Genomic DNA, 17,364 nt, shown 5'->3' on the forward strand with positions numbered 1-17,364 from the left:
AAACAATTGGAAAAAAAGTGTTTTATTGATAAGTTACTACCAGACATTTGGATAGTGCTTCTCTACTTAATGTATCATCAATTTATCCTCCAATCTCTCCCTTTTATCCGACATCTGGCAATAAATAAGTATGTACAACCATAAGCAAAAATCAAATGAAAAGCAAGAGATGCTGTCTGAGTCGTACAGTTATGTACAGCAAATAAGACAGCCTGGAGTCAATACTAGTGCACAAAAAGCTGATGAATAGATGAAGGTCACCAATTGATAATCTTGTGTCTTTATCTGGACTATGAATGAGTGACCTGGGGCTCCCTCTTTATAACTCTCCCTCTTGCCCTCTCTCAATTGTAGTAAGATTTTCGGCAATTAATGTGGATATCTTGTGGGTTGTTGAAGAGTTTCCTGAATATTCCACCAAAAGAACTCAGTTATCTGAGGAGGAAACAAAGAAAAACAGGTAATAGATACCAGAGACCGTATTTAAACAAATGCTGGAGGACAGAGGCACATTGTATGGTACTCAAGTATTTAATTGTGTACTTTTATTACACAATGCAGATGGAAATATTGTACTTTTTACTCAAAAACAGGCAGTTGCTACAGATTAAAACTTGATTCACAGAGTTTACATATAGGTCTGCAACTTTCTTGGCTTGTGATGTCTTACAATAAAGTTTATATTTTCATTACTGATACGAAATGAGATCTTCTTAAATGTGCTTGAATGGTTGTATTTAAAAAACATTTGAGGCCCAAAGAGGTAAAATTGTCCAATATTTAACACATGAAGCAAATATTTAAGTTATACTGTAGTACATGCTGCTGCTAATCTGCTTTTGAATGCCGACTTTCACTTGTGGCTTTTCCCAATGGGTCTTTTTTTTGGTAGCTATAATACGTTTTAAAGTTGCACCATCCACAGCAGTACCAAGCTTTGCTGCTGTACTGATACTCCTCCAGTTTCTCTAACCTGGAGATGTGCCTGACTATGAATACATTTAAGTACCTCATGCAAATGCCTTTCTCAACATCAAGACTATCCCTTTTAGATAGGGATCAGAGTACTTCTTCCATCCCTGATCAGTGGTCAAGACAAATGTTATGATAGGGTCTCTTACCTCTGCACTCATATCTGAGGTCTGAGAAGAGGACACGTTCCTGAGAGAAGACAAACAGTCCCAGTCTGCCTCCAGCCAGGGTGTGGTCATACACCGCCCCCGAGTCGGATAAAATCTCCCTGCCCTCGTACACCACCACCCTGCAACACAACAAAGCATCATCACACACAGCATTAATCATGAGTTTACATGTTGAGTGGAAAGTAACTTGGCACATTTTGGTATTTCATTCCTCATTTGACTATTTGTTCCCAAACAGTACGTAAGACATGACGTCAAATTGAGCTATTTTTGAAGCAGTTACATCAGAGCTTTTGTAGCAACTGTTCTTTTCATCAATGTGTATCTGTCCTTCACAATCAAAGAGCTGCAGCTTCTTTTCAGTCGCACATTCCCTCTATAATCATTAAGTTACAAAGATACAACATAGCCATCGCTTGAAACTTCTAAGATAGCCATCTTTAACTCAAGTATTTTTATCATTTGAAAAACTGCTTTTTACTTTACAGCTGTTCGCCTTTTCCTCTCAAAGTCTTTCTTCTAAAAACCCTGTGACTGTTAAGCACTGATATTCTTCTTTCCATCTGCACTTAAACAGCACAAAGCACGGAGAACTCATTGCCTGCTGTGTTTTTTGTAGGTTCATTAGTGTGGAGTACAACTAAGTAGAAGTAGATGTGGCAGGTTTAGGAGAACCGGGTACAGCAAAGAAAGTAAATTACTCCGTTATCATGAAATAACTCTCAGAGATTGATGATGTCCTCAAGTGTGAGCACATCTGTGGGTGGTTTTTTTTTCTTCTGAAAAGGTGGCACTGAATGTGATGCCACAAATGTAAGAAGTTTGCTGCCAAACTAAAACCTTCATGAACTTAACTGGAACAAAATAAGCCCCAAATGTGGGATGAAAATAAACACACCAGTGTTTTTGACATGTTTTATCCCATTAAATACAAATCACATTTATTTTAAAAGAGTTGTTAGTTTTTCTGCATGCCTAAAAATGACTTTGAACATTTGATGCTTAGGAATTGGGCTTTAAGCATCGACTGTATAAAATAAGTGGATGTAGTTACTGTGACAGTAGTTTGAAGCGACCACAATGTTACAATCAACAGTTTTATGAACGGAAAACACACAGTTAAAGGGTTCAAGTTGAAAGATGAAAACAAACATCCAAAGTGCAAACTAACCAGTCTGTTGTATATCAGATAAAACACAAGATCAAGGCACTTCTAGACTTGGAAGAGGTGACTTGGCACTGGTCTGGTCCTTAAAAGCCAAACCAATAATAAAGAATGCTTTAACTGTAAATATTAAATGTAAAGTTTACTGCAAATGTGGAAGTACTTTGGAAGCTGTTGCTTAAGGAAATCCACAAATCTTTCAAAGTAATCTAGCTGTGGTTTTTGACAGTGAAACATAAACATATAAACTCAAATAGGACATGAAGCCAAAAGGCAAATGCCTAAACTCAACACATCTACTTGTGACTATCCTTGCCTATGAAAATAGATTTAACTGCTGTCATTTCCAGAGAATATCTTTCCCTATAATACATAATGGGAAACGAGTCTGGGGGGTTTCTGGAGGCTCCTTTAATTTAGGAATCTTGTTTTAAAAAAGGTTGAATCAACCAGTGTTAAACAAAATATGTAATACATATTGTCAGTCTATGTACCTGATGAATCCAGTCTTGGGTCTGTGGATAAGGTGCATTCGGTAGGCTGTGTAGTCTTTCCAGCCAATTTTATTGGGATCATGCCACAGAGTTCTGACCTGAAACACACAGCCGGAGAAAGAGCCAGTGTTCAAGGTTGTTTCAGGTCAGGTTTATCTACTCAAATAAGATATTTATTGTGATACATGACAAGCAGAATATAAAGAAATACGGGACATATAAAGTGTCTTGCCTGTTGTCTGGTGTTTCCGGTGTGCCACAGGGCGTTGCGTAGGTACTCCCCTGGTCCTGTGGTGGAGTTGACCACTTTGATGGAGACTCCCGCTGTGCCAAAAGCTTTGAATGGCTTTTTCTCCCAGTACGCCTGAGACACCTGCTCTCACACAGAAAGAAAGGAATTGCATTTTCCGACGTCACACTATAATCCTTATTAGAAGCTCCTTTAATTGCTCAAAAATGCAACCTGCACCATTGGATCAAAGACTTTCCAACAAATGTTGCACTGAGAGATGACATGCTGTCTTAAAGGGATATATGAGCTCTTTTTAAACATTTGGTCACCCTTTGTAGATGATAACTAAGATGGCACTGCGGATGGCTGCCTCGGTGTTGGGGTGTGCTCTGTTTTTTCTTGTTTTGTGCGTTAAATCAGTATTTTCTATAAATCTTTTGCTACGTATTTTTCTTTATGTTTCTTTGTATGCACCACATATACCAAAGCTAATTTTTTTTATTTTTTTTCTTAAATGAAAGGAAGAAAGGACCTGGAGGATAAAAGACAGTGCAGGTTAGGTTGACTTTGAAAAACTTATTTTATGACATATAACAGACTTATAGGGAGGGTGTGGTCAAGTTTATTTTTAAAATGATTTCAAGATAGATAAACCTTTGGATTCACACCTGAAATTAAAAGTTAAAATGGCAATTTAGGTAACATATCTACTACCGTGAGTGACGCAAAAGTTATCATCAATGTTATTGGATGAAATCAAACCTCACCTGTTTCCACATGACAACATAGAAGCGTTTACTGGACTGGTAGGAGAACACAACGCCTGCATAGTCGTCATCTCGGTTGGTATTCACATAAAACGTCACACTGAAGTCCACCGCGCTAAACTTGTCATATCCTGTTTAAACAAAGGGATATTATTGTTAATAATGTATTTCTTTTACAGGTAAAGTGTTCTCTATTTATAGTTATTCTAACCTAAAGCGATGCCAGGGTCTGAGTTAGCCATCTGCAGCAGCTCTGTGCCTTGGCTGCGGATAACCCAGAGAGGCTCCGACTGCGTGGTGCCTTTAGGGTCCAATAGAACAACCTGAAACTTCCTGAAGTCTATAGAGCCAATATCCTGGTTCAGCGGACATGGATCCAGAGCATCTGGAATACTGTCATTGTCAAAGTCATCGAAGCAAGCATCTCCACTCCTATCACCTGCAGGAGAGGAGGAAAGACAGAGAATGAAACAACGTGATTTCCTGGATTAATTTTTGCCAAGACGTAGTAAAATAAAATAAAATGATGGGAAAGAAACAATGTGCAAATAGTGAAATGTCTTGTATGATGGTGGATAGATTAAAGGCTAATTTATTTATGATTTATCATACAGCCGTGAGCCATAATCCGTTTATGGTTTTGTCCAACATTAACATGAACCGGATCACTGGATACAAACGGGACCGATAGTCAGAAGATTTTACTGCAAGACTGCGAAATCTATTTAACATCAATCCCTCAAATATCTTTCCCATGTGACAGCAAATGATATAGCATTTGTTCACATCTGTATTATGATACTAGAGATATTCCTCAACGATTCCTCAAGTATACTTACAAATAAGTTTGTCAAAAGCAAAAATAAAAGCCAAATATAATTATAATCAATATGATATCCAGTTAATATTTCTTGCAAAAATGGCAGGAAGTGGTGTTATCAACAACTAAAATATGAAAAAAAGGCAACATTGGACTTTGAGAATGAGTAACACTTTCTCCTGTTTTCTGACATTTTATACACCAAACAATTAATCTAAAAAAGTCTTTGCAGGTGCTTTTTATAAGAACTCCTGCCTAAAATGTTGAACAACCATAGCAACACCGACCGTCAGAGTCCAGCTGGTCCCTGTTAGACACTAGTCTGCAGTTGTCCCGGTCATCTGGGATGCCATCATTGTCGTCGTCATGGTCACAGACGTCGCCCTTCCCATCATTATCATGGTCAGCCTGGTTGCTATTGGGAATGTAGGGACAGTTATCCAGAGAGTTTTGAAGGCCGTCCTCATCGATGTCCTCGTTGTCGTCGCACATGTCCCCCACCAGGTCACTGTCAGAGTCCAGCTGCAAACACAGAGGAATGTTTCAATTTAAAAAGTCCCAGTGCTGAGTTTTACCTCTACTAGAACATATTTCCAAGATTTCCTTTTCATGTAATAAAATAAATCCTCCATCCACATGATTGATTGCCACTAATAACTATTGAGATTGTCTTTCATACCAGATGTTCTGTGAGGTAACGTGACCACCATCAATATGAAAGAATATCATTTTTCAGTAGAAGCATGTGTCCTTTAGTGACCTGCATTGGGTTGTGGAGAAGGGGACAGTTGTCACACTGGTCCCCCACACCGTCCAGGTCTGTGTCCCTCTGGTCTGTGTTGTAGACTAAAGGACAGTTGTCACGGTCATTCAGAACCTCTGGAGAACAGGAGAGACACACACAGAGAGCAGATGAATTGCATGACTTTAACTCGTTTACACATACAAAAGCAAATATACATACATAAATCAGGAGTCTATGTTTTGGATACATGTAATGTAATCCATATTTAAAGAGGAACCTAACACTAAATCTACTTTTTTAAATTACAGTATTGATTCTGGTCCGAGTCCTAGTGCTCATTACCACAGAATTTATTTTCCTTTTACAGAGAGAATCAAGTAATTCTCTCCATATCCAAGGACACACAGGCTCAAAATACGAAGTTACATCAGAAAACAAAAGTTAACAAATGATCATTGCCCATAAGGCCCATTTTTCTATGTAATCATCAGAAGCACATGGCTTATTATTATGCATAATGGATGAAGTCATCAGACCTTCACACTCCTGATTATGAGAAAGTCATGCCTTCACTATTGTAGGAAAATAAAAAGGGAAGGTCAGACAACATTGGGCAATTGCTGTCTGTTTTCAGAATAACTGTCGAATGGGTCTTTAGGCCAATGGGACTTTCTTTGCAATTTGGAATATTAGAATAAGGGGCCACCAGAAAAATGGGTAATCCAGAAGTAGTATGACTCGCCAGGGTGAAACGTACAGAAGTCTGTTTCCCCTCAAGTAGTGTTGCCTTACCCTGTTTCCCTTCGTGGTTGGGCCATAGGTCTGGTTATTGTTAGGCAATATGGCAACCTGTCCTTGCATAATTATGGAGGTCTATAATTACACTAGAATAAATGCTTGAGTAACTGCTTGTTCCATGCCTGGTTTAGTGAGTAGCTCCTACCATCTCCATCAATGTCAATGCTGCAGTCGTCTCCCTCTCCATTGTCATCAGTGTCCGTCTGCAGCGGGTTGATATCAAACGGACAGTTGTCACAGCGATCCCCGACTCCATCTCTGTCTGAGTCAAACTGCCTAGGGTTGTACATCAGCGGGCAGTTGTCCTTTGCCAAACACACACACACACATATTAGTTTATACATACACACACATGGGATTTGAATATATACCAGTTTTTAGTCATGGCATCCCAAAAGTTACAGTCTAACCCTCTCATCTATGATGTCATCGTTGTCGTCGTCAGGATCACAGGCGTCTCCCTGTCCGTCCTTGTCCAGGTCTTCCTGTCCAGAGTTTGGTAGCGCGGGGCAATTATCCTGCAGCCAATCACAGCTCAGTTCAGTGAAATACAATACAATACAGCCAGCCAATCACATTTGTTTCATTCATCGTGTACCTTTTGACAGTGATAGGTTGCATTCTGCTTGCAGGGTAATCTGTTGTTTGGCCAGCCATCCAGATCAGAGTCTTCACCACACAGAAGGCCGTCGCCAGCAAATCCCACAGCGCACACACACTTAAACAAAACCTCAGATGCCAAGCCCAGGTACACACACTCTGCATACTTGTGGCAGGTGTGTGTGTTGTCTTTGCATGGATTATATGGCTCACACACCTACAACAAAAGCAAACATAAAATGATTTGTCATGTAGCAAAGCACTTCATGGAATTATTCAGAGAGGAAAGCACGTGCCTGCCTGGTTTTCAGGGCTTCCTGCAGTCCGAGGCCGAACGGCTGGGTGCCTTTGTAGCGAGGAGGACAAGGTAGACAGTGGAAGCCGGGATCTGTGTTTACACACTCTGTGACACACACACTTTCCACTTCACACTGCAGAGATAGAGGGATTATCCATGTTCAGAATATCAACCACAACAGTAAATACAAAGGTTTGACAGTTGATGTGTAGCAGAGCAGACTACACAACATTTATTCTCACTCTGCATTAATTTATAGGCCCGAGGTATAACTTTCACAATCTGCATGATCCATTATAAGAGTTCATATCTTAGATTAGAGCCGCAACAATTGATCAATTACAGTAGTCAATCAACAAATAGTTTCAAGCAAAAATACTGTCATCTCAAATATAGATTAGGTCCAGCCTTGTGGTAAATGATGTCAAACTAGGGAAGAGAAGTTAGGATTTTAAATGATCACAGATCTTTGGTAATTACCTCGTTCTCATCTTCACAGTGAGAGCCATTGCCATGTAAACCCAACGGACAACTTCCACACTCCCATGATCCATCGCTGTGGGATGTGCACTTCACTCCAGGAAAACATGGATTTGAACGCAAACAAGTATCTAAAAATACATACAAATGTGCATTTAAAAGGCAGTTAGTAATTCACACAGTCACATCGAAAATATCCAAAGATTGTGCACATTTTAACTAAATTATTCTGAGGAAATTCTTACTAGCTGTTCCATCCTGAGCCTCACTAATTGAGTAAAGGCTGTATAAACATTGTTAGATATTATTTTCTGATCTTCTATTGCTTGAAGGTATGCTTCATCCAATAAAAAAGGATTATGGTTTATGCATAGATAGGGATAGGACAGGGTCGGAATACAGGAATTTAATGTAGAAAGAACAGCTTCACACATTGTTGCTATTTATTCATTTTAGATTGATGCCCTAGCCACACGGAGACGAAACGGGTCGTATCCGCTACAGTTCTCTATCATATACGATTCGGCCACACGAGGCCGACAGGGAAACGCAGATAACGATAACGGGTCCCAAGGTGGGTAGATCTGCGGAGGCAACGCTCTGGGGGTCCAAACGGCTCTGTGATTACGCCCTATACGATCATTTCCTGATAACGAAAATACTGACGGGCTGTCAGGAGAGGGGGAGGAAAAGAGAGACTCCGTATATTATTCTTATATTATTATATAGAGTCGTTATTCATTTGTTTTAAAGCTCAATAAATAACAAAGAAGACCTTTGACCGGCAATTTTATAATTTTGTCCGGAAGATTTAAACTTTAAGGGACATGTTGACCGGCGAAAAAAATGTATAACGGAAACTCTGCCGCACGGTTCCCTCGTCCCTTGGAAGAGGAGGAGAGGTGGGTGTTTTTCATCTGCTGGTGGACTACCGGGGAGATGTACAGCAGGAGCACACGCTTGACTCGGGGAGGGAGAAAAAGAGCCAGAGCCCTGGCCCCTGCCTCTCTCCCCACCTCTGCTGCTAAATCCACCGCGGAGAATAAACGTGAAGTGTTCTTCGCTGCTTTTGGTGTATTTTGTGGCAGAAGTACAGCGCCACTTACAGGCCCAGCATATGTACTACAGCGTCTCCAGCGGGTCGAGCGGTCTCGTGTAGACGGACACGTTTCTGGTGCCGATTGCGTGTGGACGGAAGACTTTTTTGATATCGAATTCGGTTCGTTTTCGTTACCGTCTCCGTGTGGCTAGGTGAGATTGAGATTGTTTGTTTGTTTTTCACTAAAAAGGATGTTTACTAAAAAAAGGTTGTGTCCTATCAGCATACATGCCAACCTTTCCAAATCCAAAAGAGGTAGGTTTGCACGTGGCAAATGTGCACGCCCAAACTAGGTAATCAGAAGAAATAGAACCCCAGTAATTACATGTATAAACCATGTATTTAACATATATTGCATAATTGTATGCATTTTTCTGAAAGAGTGGTAGTTTGGCAGTGACATCAACGACATGTTTGGTCTGTAAAATGTCCAAAAGTAAAAGAATGGGAGATAAATATCCCAAAGTCTCCACATTTTATTATATTTTTTATGTGTTTCTGGTCCTCTTTCAGTTGAGACAGTGTATGATGGATGTGTAAGGATGTAGGAAAGCCAGAACTCTTGTGTGAACATTGGATAAAGCCAGGTTCATATTCTTGTTTCATGTTGTTGACATATTAGTCAAAGGTTTGCACAGAGCAATATATCTTTGTGTTGCACCATAAATCAGAAAATACTGCATTAAAAAAGTCATTTCCTGCATGTTTTTGCAGTGTGATATAAATAATGTACAAGCTTTCAGATTGCTGTGTAGTTCACTAAACAGAGACATTAACGACATGTTTGGTGTTGAAAATGTCAGAAAAAGTGAAAGAATGGGAGATAAATATCCCCAAATCTCAAAATGGTATTATATTTGTTGTGTGTTTGTGGTCCTCTTTCAGTTGAGACACTGTAGGATGCTTCTGGAAAAGACCAAACACTGGATGTCTTTCAGTCGCCAACATGTGTTTTCGAGACACTGATATTAACGGGGGAAACCCAGCAGGACTCAAATGCCTCGTCTCTGTTCCCCTAAACTAATTTGGGACTGATGACTGATTATTATCAGTCCCAGGGAACTGCGGCAGGCTGGCTTGACTGTGTTTTCCGAAGTGGAGGCTGGCTTGACCGCAGTCCCAGGGGTAACGCTGCCCTTCCTCTGCACGTTGTGTCTCTTTCAGACAAAAGTCGAGTCCAGTGTCAATGTTTGTCTGCCATTTAAAGAGTTCAAGTATATTTTGTGATTTCTGGTAGGATAATAACGCGAATCACAAATGTAGGATAATCGGGACATGAAGTCTTCCTATCATCCTATGCCTCTCCATGGATGTGAGGCTTAGCCTGCCTATAACATAATAATCTTTTTAAGATTTCCCTCTCGCCTGAGGTATGTGGACAGGGTTATAGTTTACCTATTGGACAGGGTTGTTTGTTACATGCTTCATAGTCCACAGCGTCTCCAGCACAAGGCTTCCCCCCGTGCTGAGGGGCAGGGTTCAAACACTCCCGCTGGCGGCTCATAAGACCTCCACCACAGGACCCTGAGCACAGCGACCATTCATTCCAGCTTGTCCAGCCTCCAGCAACTAAACACAAACAAATCATTCACCTGTAAGGCATTCCCAGTACTTCAGTGTATTCTGTATGTGCCGGTGTGTACTCACTGGGGCAACGTGTATTGTTGCAAGGTTTTGTATCTATGGGGCTGCCTGTGCACCCTTTGCCTCCCTTCTGTGGTGGAGGCTGGTTGCAGAGACGAACCCGTGTGATGCTGCCTTCTCCACACGTGGTTGTACACGCAGACCACGGAGACCAAAGGCTCCAGTTCCCGTCAGGCCGCGCTAGACATGAAACAAGCACATCACGATTGCAACACATTTGTTTTTTTTAACAGTAGCTTGGATGAGTCTCTGACTAGAATTCAACCCAGACCCCCACCACAGTCCCACAGTGTGTATTGCATTAACACAAACAACATGTTTTCAATTATGATTAGAATCTCTAAACATTAATTTATGTGAAGGTTCCATACGTTTTTGCTCTTTGGTGGAATTCTTTCCTTATGACCGGCCAAACAATCACAGAAAAATAAATGAAATGCAGACATGTGACGAATCAGGCATGCAGAGTGATGACCTACCCTTGCGGTCACACTTCACGGGCATGCAGCTGCGGGTCTGGACTGACGGGCCGGCACAGGAAGGCATGATGCCGTTACAGGACCGGCCCCTCTGCTGCCCCCCACGTCCACAGGTCACTGAACAGTGGGTCCACTCAGACCACAGGGACCAGCCATTTTTATCATCTTTACATACACACACACACACACACACACACACACACACATGCACACACACACACACACACACACACACACACACACACACACACACACACACACACACACACACACACACGCACACACACACACACACACACACACACACACACACCATACACACACTGTTATCAAATGTTATGATGCTAAAAGGAATATTTCTCCCACAAAATGTTCATTTGTATATCAACTACTCAACTGATGTTACCTTGAACTCTTGAAGACTTTTCTCACACGCCTTAAGGAATTTAAGTAAATGAGTGATTTGACAAAAGCAAAACTATATAAAGAATATCTGTTTACACATTGTTTTGTAATACTTGGGCTGTATAATCCAAGTTTTATTTAACCAGTGCTACACATGCATCGCTTAAACCATATTTTTTATATTGGTTTGAATGTTATGATATAGTTTTGCTTTGCTGTTTTTTTATGCTCCATCCAACTTTAAGGCATGCAATAATATTATGTTTTTTACAAGAATTCAAGCTAACAATGAGTGAGTAATTGATGATCAAGTGGTCATTTTGTGGGTTAAGTGTTTCTTTAACAAACATATTCCATCCTAAATCATAGTTGAACACAAACCAAACTCACTGAGACAGACAGGACAGCACTCTCCATCGATAAAGGTTGGATTAATGCAGGATAAAGAAGGGCAAAACACCTGCTGACACGCCACCTTTCCATCCTACAAGGCATGAAAGATACACCCATAATTCAGCGTTATCAAATATATTATCAGTCTCATAGTGTTAGCTCGAGCCAGATGTTTAGCTTAATGCCAGTCCTTGCAGAGGAATGGTATGCCATCATGACTCATAATAAATTGGTTGTCTCCCTCAATCCATCCTTGACAAAATGAATGATGTTGATAAAGAGAAACAGATTCAGAGAGGAAGATGAAGCAAGAATAAGAGAATAACAAAGGCAGCTCTGGAAATAAATAAAACCACATTGTGTACAAGTGAGACTTATAGTAAGTCTCCCTCCAACTGGTTAGTCAATTTAAAAGGACTTTTGGAAAATATGTTCATGGGCTTTCTTGCCAAGAGTTAGATAAAAAGATTGATACCACTCCTGTATGAGAATGGTATCAATTTTTCTCATTTGTATCAGAGCTGTAGGATTGTTGTTTTGTTTCAGGATGTTATGAATCAAAGTAGAAGATTGACACTGGCTTTCAAGTCCCAGCTTTTTGTAACAACGTCTTATTCAAGTCTTTAGAATCACGTCTCAGAAATGTGCCTCAGTTCTTAAGTTAATGCACAATATCCTCTTTATATGACACATAAACAAGACCTTTCCCCATAGATTATGATAGATTGATTAAAGGGTGTCATCCAATGATGCAATCATACTGGCCATATTTCACTTTATCAAAGAGAATATCTCAGCACTTTCCAAGGAAAAATCTCTGCTCATATTTTATAGATTGTAGACATAGAAGACATGTGTTCGACACTGACCTGACAAGCACAGGAGGTGCAGCTGTCAACCTCCCAATCCTCCCCCTGCTCGTACACGCGTCCATCCTGCATACACCAGACCCCCCCGTCTCTGTCAAGATCATTGACATCATCACTGCCGCCACTGCTCCTGTTGTTACTGCTCCTGTTGTTGTTGATGCCGTTTTTGTTGCTGTTGTTGTTGCTGGTCCTGTTGCCGTTGCTGCGGATGTTACTACTGCTGATGTTCCCCTTTCTGCTTTTGATCAGCTCAGCCAAAGATATCCGCATCTCCTCATTTTCTTTTGACTGAGAATAAAATCAATACAAAAACCTATAGCTCACATTAAAATCATTACCAGAACTGTAGTTTTTTAAAAGATATGTTCCTGTGTTAGTACAAGGAAATCTGTGGGATTAGGCTAGAATGGCAGAGTTGATTAGTAGCCAACATTTTAAAACTGATGGTATTCTTTTGCAGGTTTTTTCCCCCCAAAATGAAAATTACCAGGACATTTACCACAAACCACAGTGTTTCCTGCCAGAGAAAAATGACGCGGCTGCTTGCTCTATTTGCACTGGAAGAAGAGCTAATCCCTGTTGGTTTTGTCACACAAATTTCCCAGAAAACTCAACACCGTCAAATACAATTTCAAGTGCAGTGCTGGTAGACTTAAGCAATGTTCTTGGCGACTTTGTTGATTTGTTTAATATAATTACAAAAACTGAAAATGAATTCTACTGCAACTTTAGTTGTACTTTACAAGTAGGAAATCAACTCACTTTAAAATAACTTTATTCTCTAAAAATGTCCATGTAAAATCCAACTTTATTGCTCATGCCATATCAAAATAAACGTTGCATCAGAGAGTTAAACACAACAAACAACTGCCAACATGCAGAAGCCATATGTGTGTATGTGTATTTGTGTGTCTTACTACTCTGTCCAGGTCTTCCAGCAGGTTTCCGGTCACAATACGCAGGCCTTGGATCTCAGTGAGCAAGCCCACCAGCTCGTCACATGGATGACGACAGACTTCTGACGACACATTGTCGACCTTTGCACCACCCACACCTGTGGAGTAGGCAAAAGTGTGTCCGGTCTATGCTTGATTTTGTACTTGAGTCAATGATGGAATAAAAACAAGTGAGTAAACTGTATGTGTCTATATTTGAATGCATGTTGTACTATGTGAGGTACCTGCGCACACAGCTGCTGCATAGAAGAATATCAAAAGCCAGGGGAAACCTCTCAGTGGATTCATTCCTGTTCACATAAATCACATATACGGTCACCATGGAATATATATATACTGCTACACCGCTGCCCAATACAAGCAGCACTGCTGCCCAGGAGATATAAGAAGAAGTAGAAGAAGATAAAGAGGGAATTAACCTTGCATACCTGCGTACTCCTCGCTGTTCAGCCTTTCTCCACGATTAGAAATCACGGCTGGTAGGATCATCCCCGCTGCAGCTCCACAGGGGCTGTGATGGAATGTCTGTCTCCCCGTCTTCCTCCTAATTTCCTTGTGTCCTTCTTGCCAGACCCGGGCTTATCAGCACAGGTTCCTCAGTAGTGTGTAGTCCAAATGAAAAAGTGAAGATGTTGGAGAGAATGAAATCTGAGTGAAGAACATGCAGACAGCCCGCTTAGTTCTGTAGCAAGTTCTAATGTGGTTATGTATTTGTGTGTGTGTGTGTGTGTGTGTGTGTGTGTGTGTGTGTGTGTGTGTGTGAGTGAGGCAGGAGCGGGAGCCATATATTACCCGTGTGTCTGGCGATGAACTGGCCTGCATATCTCCCAGCGAGGAACCCAGCTGGATGGAAGGAACTGTGTGGATGTGTGTGTGTGTGTGTGTGTGTGTGTGTGTGTGTGTGTGTGTTGACGTTTCAATGCAGGTTTCCCAGACCCATCATTTACACTCCTCACTCTCCAAACTGAGACACACACGAAGACATGCACTCTCAGATTGATACTCACACACAAACAGACACTTATTGGCTGCCGGAGTTTTTCCAATATTTTGGGAGAGAGAAATCAAGCATCACTATAAATCACCGGTGAAAAATGAGAGGCTGGATGGGTGTGTGTGTGTGTGTGTGTGTGTGTGTGTGTGTGTGTGTGTGTGTGTGTGTGTGGGTGTGTGTGTGTGTGTGTGTGTGTGTGTGTGTGTGCGTGCGTTTGTTCTTGTGACTGATTCCTCTTGATGTCTGCAGATTGTGAGGTAAGATAAGCAAGCTGATGGAATACTAAAACATATACTCCCAGTGCGACCATCATCTTTCTTTCCTTTCTCTATCTCTCTTTTTCCTCCATCACTTCCCCCCCCCCCTCTCTTTCTCTCTCTCTCTGTCTGTCCCTCTCACTCTCTCTGTTTGGTCTTCTCCCTGCTGAGTCAAAAAGGCATCATCATCCTGAATCATATTTTCCATCTGTAGACTCTATTCCACTTGTGGAATAATGAATCTCACAGATGTGTGCATGCATGCATGCGCACACACGCAAGCGCCTGTGCCCATACAAACACACAACTTCTCTTAATCCAAATACCTAGAAACATCACGAACGATGAACAAATAGGAGCAGACACCATGTTTCCTGCTGGAAGCCTTTCAACGGTGAAGACAGGGAAAGCAGGTGCTGTCACTGTGCTGAGAAGCAGAAAAGCCCAAAAGTAATGAGATCTGAGGGATATAAAAAAAGGTTAGGACTTGGGCGAGATTGCCTGGCAGAGTCCAGCATGACATTCTTGGGCTGATATGCTGCATGGTAGACAAATTCTGTTCTGGCATCTCTCTCGAAGTCTGAGGCTCTGTCAGTTTCCCCCTGTGCTTAAAGAGAGGAAACTTTATCAAAGAGGGAAGCTCACTTGCAATCTGAGAAAGGCGAAACTGACTTAAGAATGCAGTGCTATCATGAGTTGTTGTTGTTGTTGTTGTTGTTGTTGTTGTTGTTGTGCAATCAAGCATTTTTTTTACAGATGTTACCCCTATTCTCCAAAGGTGACAAGATCTCAAGGGCATTTGAATTATGCTTTTAGCCTTCCAGTGTAAGTAGCAACCTTACTGCCACAGCCAGGCCATTCAATGTCCTGCAATGGCCTCACAACTCTTAAGCATGTTGAATTCAGAGAATTACACTGGCTTAAAGTAAAAGGATTTTCATGGAAAGGTGAACAGCAATTCAAGAATGGAGAGGGTCGGGACAAAGCGTGGCATGGATCTCATCAGCGGGATTTGCGAGGGATTTGCGAGGGATTTGTTTATTAGAATGTTGTACAGAAATAAATACTTTTAAAAGGCATATACAAACAACAACATGTGTTAACGTTTAATTTCAAACAATTTCCCCATAGAGATGGATGCTGATTCAATAAAGACAGACACCCTTTGTTTGTCCCAGAAACATCCACTGTGGGTCAGTAGAACAGGAGAAAGGCATTAATCCACTTATCAGATCACTCCATTATTCTAGAGGTTAGTTTGCAACACACAGCCTTCTGGGATCTGTAGTCCGGAATGATGCCCCCCAGGTTTCCTCCACACATGAAAGCCTTAAGATATCAAAGTCTTCTCTTAATGGCCTCGGTGGTGCTGAAATCAAAGCCTTGCCAAAGATTCATGCTCCCTCTCGAGCGACCTGTGGGCATTTGTGTTCGAGTGCACGAACCCAGCGACCCCCTGTGGTTACCTGTGAGGTGTGAACTGAGAGGTGACGCAGCGCTCTGACATTGCAGGTTAAACCGGCAATGCGCGCGCGCTCAGGGCTTTACACAGCTCAATTAGCGTGACACACTTTCCCCTGTGATCGGCCTTCTTCCGCCTGGACACAGAGGATTATTATGCCGTCTAACCTCGGCAGTGTGGAAAGCAAAACACCCGTTAGATACAAGAGGAACCGGGTTTTTACGCACAAGGCGGAAAGGTAACCGGACTATTTTGGGACATGGATATGGATGGAGATATGGAAGGGTTCATCTCCCAGAAGGTGATCGTGTATAACAGCATGCTGCCTTATACCGACCGGTTGGAGCTCGAGGCCACGGAGCTGTTGGCGGAGATCAAGGCGAACCTGTCCAGAGCCGTCCTCCTCAGAGAGCTGTGGCCCGGGGTCGCTTTGTGGTGCAGGAAGCTCTTCTCGTAAGTGTTAAGTCAGGCTGTCCTCCGGATACTCACTTAGGAGTCATAAATAATCATAGTGTTTAACGCCTTTCATTTGGCCTCCAGGGTCATTCTGGAGGTCCAACAAAATCACAAGTTATATCACACAGTCGCAATACTGTGGAACATTGACATCAACAACGAAATGAATCAGCTTCAGAAATGTGCAATAATATTTGTGTTGTGTCAATTATGTTTGATTTATATAGCAGTGGGCAAGAATTTCCAGGTGGTCAAAGACAAAATAAATACTCATTAAAACAAAAATATTCATCATTAGTTATTCAGGTCTATTGCAGGGGGGATAAAGTGCCAAGCATATCAGAAAGATTTAAATGGAAACTACGGCCATTAAAAAAATTCGTACATCTCATTCATGTGGTCAGTTCAAACGTATTTGACAACATGAAAAAACCTCTCACAAATTCAAAAGATTAGCTTGCCAACATTTAAATGTGTGACGTCATCATCATGCATACAATCTGGAGATGCTCCAACAATGTGAGATGTTATTTATGAAACTGAGAGCAGCCTTGAGAAAGTTCTGTGTTCATGGGGACATTTTCTGTTATGCAACTTAACAAAAATACACTAGAATGAAGCTCTATTGGCATAAAACGATGTTTGGGTTCATCAGTTCATTGCCTTTCATAACAATAATTTAAACTCGATGACATAGCAAGTTTTAGACTGACTTATCTGGTTTCTGGCTTTGAGTCATGTTCACAAATATTTCTTAAACTATAGGCCATGCAAAGGTATTGGAATTCTTAATTAAAGGTGGTGTTCCT

At 41.3% G+C, this 17,364-nt stretch overlaps 2 protein-coding genes across 2 annotated transcripts in view; one reads left to right on the forward strand and one right to left on the reverse strand.

The window, feature by feature from the left end:
- Positions 1-23: 23 nt before the first annotated feature.
- On the reverse strand, positions 24-13,674 carry LOC117473443 (thrombospondin-2-like). Its single transcript, XM_034119024.1, has 20 exons — positions 13,611-13,674; positions 13,348-13,484; positions 12,431-12,718; positions 11,559-11,652; positions 10,764-10,928; positions 10,288-10,464; positions 10,036-10,209; positions 7,542-7,672; positions 7,060-7,194; positions 6,762-6,980; positions 6,574-6,681; positions 6,309-6,468; positions 5,381-5,499; positions 4,908-5,142; positions 4,012-4,239; positions 3,801-3,931; positions 3,034-3,174; positions 2,802-2,899; positions 1,122-1,261; positions 24-435 (listed from the first exon to the last, which is right to left on the reverse strand). Exons 1-20 carry the CDS (start codon positions 13,672-13,674, stop codon positions 428-430), a joined length of 2,952 nt encoding a protein of 983 aa, XP_033974915.1. The 3' UTR covers positions 24-427.
- A 2,684-nt stretch (positions 13,675-16,358) lies between these two features.
- Positions 16,359-17,364, forward strand: part of LOC117473386 (proteasome activator complex subunit 4B-like) — a 33,062-nt gene continuing 32,056 nt past the window's right edge. Inside the window, exon 1 of the mRNA XM_034118958.1 lies at positions 16,359-16,552. Within this exon, the coding sequence (XP_033974849.1) occupies positions 16,359-16,552 (194 nt within the window). The remainder of the gene's footprint in view (positions 16,553-17,364) is intronic.

Source organism: Trematomus bernacchii, unplaced genomic scaffold, assembly GCF_902827165.1.
Source record: "Trematomus bernacchii unplaced genomic scaffold, fTreBer1.1, whole genome shotgun sequence".
Classification (NCBI taxonomy): domain Eukaryota; kingdom Metazoa; phylum Chordata; class Actinopteri; order Perciformes; family Nototheniidae; genus Trematomus; species Trematomus bernacchii.